The 5,611-nt window shown below is 51.8% G+C and overlaps 2 protein-coding genes across 2 annotated transcripts; both read right to left on the bottom strand.

Annotated features, from left to right (window-relative positions):
* Positions 1 to 513: 513 nt before the first annotated feature.
* On the bottom strand, positions 514 to 2,012 carry LOC133888760 (carboxylesterase 15-like). Its single transcript, XM_062329145.1, has one exon. It carries the CDS (start codon positions 1,732 to 1,734, stop codon positions 751 to 753), a length of 984 nt encoding a protein of 327 aa, XP_062185129.1. The 5' UTR covers positions 1,735 to 2,012; the 3' UTR covers positions 514 to 750.
* A 1,760-nt stretch (positions 2,013 to 3,772) lies between these two features.
* Positions 3,773 to 5,184, bottom strand: LOC133888670 (carboxylesterase 15-like). Its single transcript, XM_062329036.1, has one exon. It carries the CDS (start codon positions 5,029 to 5,031, stop codon positions 4,048 to 4,050), a length of 984 nt encoding a protein of 327 aa, XP_062185020.1. The 5' UTR covers positions 5,032 to 5,184; the 3' UTR covers positions 3,773 to 4,047.
* Between the last annotated feature and the right edge of the window lie 427 nt (positions 5,185 to 5,611).

Below are 5,611 nucleotides of genomic sequence, written 5' to 3'. Positions count from 1 at the left end.
TTAACATCTCTGGGAAAATCAATTGTTCTGTTGCAAAACTGAAACACACATTTTCCACTTTTCAGCCAACTGTGGCTTAACATATCTTTGTTTACATAATATATGAAGGCTAAAGCAGGTCCTAGAGCCTTAATATTATTCAATTAGTTAGAGCTGTGTTGTGGACAAATCGGATACAATCCCTTTGGTAAGCTCAAGAACTCCACGCCTTCTAGCCTATTAGTCTGCACCATATGGTTTCGGAAATACTTGGATGGTTTATGGCCAACAAAAAATAGTTGGATGGCACAGATCCTAGGACAATTATATTTGTAATCCGAAGGACTAATCATTCTTCAGTAGGCAACTGATTTCTAGTTTGTCGTTGTACTAGTCAAATTTTCAGTTATAGTTTCCGCAGTCTGAAAAGTGCTTACAACTGCGGGCCAACTGTGGGTTCTGAACGTTTCTTCTTCACTTTAGTCTCCAAGTTTTGTGTACCCGCTCAAATCCATCGGTTAGAAACAGGCGAGCGAAGAAATTCGAATGGTAGATCAATTCAAATATTTGACTTGGCTATCGATTATCTTTTTCTCTGACGGTAATGTCTGAAAAATTCGGCGGCGTGAGCGACCGTTGCCAGGTGCTCGTACGAACACGACTTAGAACAATCCAGTTGGAGTACAAAATACTAGTAATGGATGCGTTAAAAAGTCCTAGTATAAAACGCAAACATGCTCGGGAGCATCACCACAGCGGCACTGGTTCACCTCAGTTGGGCGCGCCGCCCTGGTGCACGAACCGCTTCAAGATTCGGATAAGCTCGGCGTTCGCCTCGCTCCACCCTCGGACGGAGAAGGCATGCTTCTCCCCTTTGAACTCGGCGAGCTCCACGGCCTTTCCCATCTCCTTGAGCCTCGCCGCGTAGCGCAGCACGTGGCCGCAGAGCACGTCGCGCCCGGGTGCCACGATGAGCGCCAGCGGCAGCGCAACCGGCTCCAGGCTGGGGCTGTCTGGGCCGAACGGGTTGGCCAGCGGGTGGTCCCTGGTAGCGCCCACTGGCAGCGCCATGCGCCAGAGCTGGTCGGACATCGCGACGGCCGGCGGGTCGGACTCCGTCGCCGTGCGCTCGACGCTGCCGAAGAACGCGGAGAAGAGAACGTACCCTGCGAGGCGCACCGGGCCGAGCACGATCCGCCCCGAGGCGATCTGAACCACGACGTGGTGGGCCAGGTTGGCGCCGGCTGACACGCCGGACACGAACGTCCGGGCGAAGTCGGCCGACTCCGCCAGCCACGGCTCGGCACCCGCGCCGAGCGTGGCCTGCACGCGCAGCCAGGTGAGGAACGTTGCGCCGTCCTCGATGGCCGCGGGTAGGCGGTGCTCGGGGGCGAGGCGGTACTGGATGGAGAGCACGACGGCCGGGAGCTTGGCGGCGAAGCGCTGGCAGCAGGAGTGGAACATGGGCTGGTCGTAGGCGCCGACGCAATAGCCGCCTCCGTGGAAGTACACGAGCACGGGAAGCTTACCGCCTTCGCCGCCGGCCACCGAGGACCTGTACACGCGAACCTTGAGGCCGCGCGTCGCGTCGTACACGACGTCTCTCCACTGAACGCCGGGGACGTCCGGGAACGGCCCTGCCGGCATGAGGACGGAGAGGACGGATTCGTCGCCGCGGACGACAGAGCCGTCGCTGAGGAGCCGGACGATGCCGAAGAAGTCCTCGACGACGTGCGGCGCGGTGTCGCCAGACATGGTGGTCGATCGATCAACGATTGCAGACTGTCACGAACTCACGATTGCAGTGCTGGATCTAGGCGACTGGGCTCCTAGCTACTTGTAGGTTTTCTGAATGGAGAACTCAAACGAGGCACGCGATCAATGAAGGTTCTTGCCGCGCGCTCTCGTCACACTCGCATCGGACGTGCCAGATTGACCATGACTCGTCATCAGCATTCGCATGTGGCTGCGAGGTTTCGAGGCAGCCACGGTGAGAGAGATATGAAGAGCAGCAAGATGCTATGGAAGCGGTTCCTCTTACGGACGGGGTGACGTCGTCCCTGACACGCGAGATTATTAAGAGTTAGCCCATATATTAGTAGTCATGTCACAGTAGGATCAAAATCCTCTAGCTTCACGAAGAACAATAAATCGTGAGAAATGCTACAGTGATATGCAATAATAGACGCGCTGGGTATTGTAGGTGAAATTACTGTGCACAAAAATATTGTAATATCAAATTTTATCTGTCTATCTCAGATCTAACAGTCTACATCGATTTCTGATAATCTCATTCCGTTAGGATATATTTACGTCAGAGAATCTCCTTGATAAACCATGTGACAGCATGAGAGTGGCTTACAGCTAAGGTGGGGAGACAATCCTACTTGTCATCTTTTATCCGCTAGTATCTGTTGGGCTATAATCTGATCGAATACGGGAGTGCGACCGCCTAAGAGCGGGGGTGCGACCGCCTAAGGTCTAGGCCAGGGGAGGGGTCAGCCCAAAGGTACTCTGCCTTAGGAGTCAGGACCAAAACGCAAAACTCACCGCATGTCCACGTACGCGCTGCCTGCCTGCGCTATGCTCGACGCTCGGTCTGCATCCTGATGGCTCAAGAATCTTATGCACTGTTCGTGGAAACTAATAATCCGTAGCATTCGACTCCACTGCAGATTGTGAGTAATTTTCTACTCTTATGTATTTGGTGCTCCTAAACCTACGCTTTTAGGTAGGATGTCATTCCAGTCAGAAGGTGATTAAGTCCGACGATTATTAATCGTCTCTCAATTGGAACAGCTGCAATTTTCAAGTCGAAAGTTAAAACTAGGCAATTATGCATGTGATGTTCTTTAACAGCCCGAAGTGCCTTCTCTGAACAAGTCGAAGGACTAGTGGGCTTCTTCATGTAATGTTTTCACTTCACCTTTTTCTTCCTGATAGGAAAACCTTGAGCACCAGCCAAGGTGTCTGCTGATGTTGAGTTAAATGTTTTTTTCTCTTGAATTAAAAGTGATGCAAGTAACTTTGCCATATGGTTTGATGTTAGCACATGAGATTCTTCAGTTCGTTACAGCTATAGGTTGCCATCCAAATATCTCTGTTACCTATCGGATTCTCTTAGTGGTACCCGTGACTGTCGACTCAGCTGAAAGAAGTTTCTCAAAATTAAAATTACTGGAAAAACTATTTAAGGTCAACTATGACACAGGAAAGATTGAATGGCTTAGCTATGTGCTGCATTGAGAAGAATGTCTTGGACAACATTAATCTCGATATTATCCTTAATGATTTTGCATCAAGAAATGCCCAAATAAGTTATTTTTTATGAGACATTGGATGTTTGTCGTCTCCTCTTTTGTGAACCATTGTCAATAGAGTCGTTGAAGTTTGATTCTTATTTGAAGTAATCATACTAGTTTCATTTTGATGTTCTTTTAGTTTTTCTATTATAGTATCGATATTATTCATCAAGAATTAAAAACATGTTGGAAGTTAATTTTTACTTAGTTACTGATTGGTTTATCATGTTAGCAATATTTATTTGTATCATCTTAGATGATGAATGATTTATAAACTATATAATTGAAAAGAATAGTTAGCATTAAGGACATACAGTGTTGAATTCACTCTAGAGCCCTTGAAACTGTAGAGCCGGCTCTGGTTTGATATGCACATCAACACTTATGGGCTATACAAGGCTTGAGATGCCGGGCTCATTAGATGAAAAGAGCACACTTATATAATTCATCCAAATAATGAAATAAATGTATCCAGCGGATGAGCGTGTAGATAATAGAAATCATAGTCCAATCAAATATAAGTGTTTACTGTATCCAACAGAAATCATGTACACACCTCGTTCCAAAATATAAGGCGTGGTTTGACTCGTCACAATTTACTAAACTGAACTTTCAATTATTAGATGTGGAAAACTGAATTTGAGAGTCCTTATTACCGATGTGCCAGTTGTCAGCCGGAGTGCATGATGACAACTTGAATAATGGAGTAGAGTACATGAGAAGATGAACAGTAGAGCAAGACTAACACAAGTCACCACATACATGTTCACTTCAGTTGGGCACTGCCCAAAAACCGCTTTAAGATTCGGATCAGCTCCTCGTTCGCCTCGCCCCACCGTCGGACGGAGAAGCCATGCTGCTCGCCCTTGAACTCGGCGAGCTCCACGGCCTTTCCCATCTCCTTGAGCCTCGCTGCGTAGCGCAGCACGTGGCTGCGGAGCACGTCGCGCCCGGGCGCCACGACGAGCGCCGGCGGCAGCGCCACCGGCTCCAGGCTGGGGCTGCCCGGGCCGAACGGGTTGGCCAGCGGGTGGTCCCTAGTAGCGCCCACTGGCAGCGCCATGCGCCAGAGTTGGTCGGACATCGCCACCGTGAGGGACACGTCGGCCGGCGGGTCGGACTCCATCGCCGTGCGCTCGACGCTGCCGAAGAACGCGGATAAGAGAACGTACCCTGCGAGGCGCACCGGGCCGAGCACGATCTGCCCCGTGGCGGTCTGAACCACGACGTGGTGGGCCAGGTTGGCGCCGGCCGACACGCCGGACACGAACGTCCGGGCGAAGTCGGCCGACTCCGCCAGCCACGGCTCGGCGCCCGCGCCGAGCGCGGCCTGCACGCGCAGCCAGGAGAGGAACGTTGCGCCGTCCTCGATGGCCGCGGGGAGGCGGTGCTCGGGGGCGAGGCGGTACTGGATGGAGAGCACGACGGCGGGGAGCTCGGCGGCAAAGCGTTGGCAGCAGGAGTGGACCATGGGCTGGTCGTAGGCGCCGACGCAATAGCCGCCGCCGTGGAAGTACACGAGCACGGGAAGCTTTCCGCCTTCGCCGCCGGCCACCGAGGACCTGTACACGCGAACCTTGAGGCCGCGCGTCGCGTCGTACACGACGTCTTTCCAGGGAACGATGGGGACGTCCGGGAACGGCCCTGCCGACATGTGGGATTCATCGCCGCGGACGACAGAGCCGTCGCTGAGCAGGCGGACGACGCCGACGAAGTCCTCCACGATGTGCGGCGCGGTGTCGCCGGACATGGTGGTCGATCGATCGACGATTGCAGGCTGTCACGAGCTCAAGATTGCAGTGCTGGATCTAGGCGACTAGGCTCCTGGCTACTTGTTGGTTTTATGAACGGAGAACCCAAACGAGGCACGCGATCAATGAAGATTCTTGCTGCGCGGTCACGTCCACAGTCGCATCGGACGTGCCAGATTGACCGTGACTGGTCATCGGCATTCGCATGTGGCTGCGAGGTTTCGAGGCAGCCACGGTGAGAGAAATATCAAGAGCAGCCAAGATGGGATAAAACCAAGAATCTTGGCGAGGTTTCTAAGCCACCTGACAGCATGGAAGTGGCTTGAAGCGGTTGCTCTGACTAACTGCTCGTCCAACGTCGCCGTTAACACATAGAGCTGAATTACTTCAAAGGATCTCTCCAAGCCAAGGTGGGGGAGGCACCTACTATTTATCTTTTATTCGCTAGTGTCTGGATTCCCTAATAACGTTGGCCGATGCGCTGCGAAGCAAATTTTTTAAAACTTTTACGTATAGACTTTCGCAAGCTATCGACATGTATTTTTTACCCTGTAGGTATATATACACGCAAGCCGTTGG

Source organism: Phragmites australis, chromosome 1 (assembly GCF_958298935.1).
Source record: "Phragmites australis chromosome 1, lpPhrAust1.1, whole genome shotgun sequence".
NCBI classification, from domain to species: domain Eukaryota; kingdom Viridiplantae; phylum Streptophyta; class Magnoliopsida; order Poales; family Poaceae; genus Phragmites; species Phragmites australis.
The sequence above is the reverse complement of the archived record's forward strand: the minus strand, read 5'-3'. Positions and strand labels throughout refer to the sequence as shown.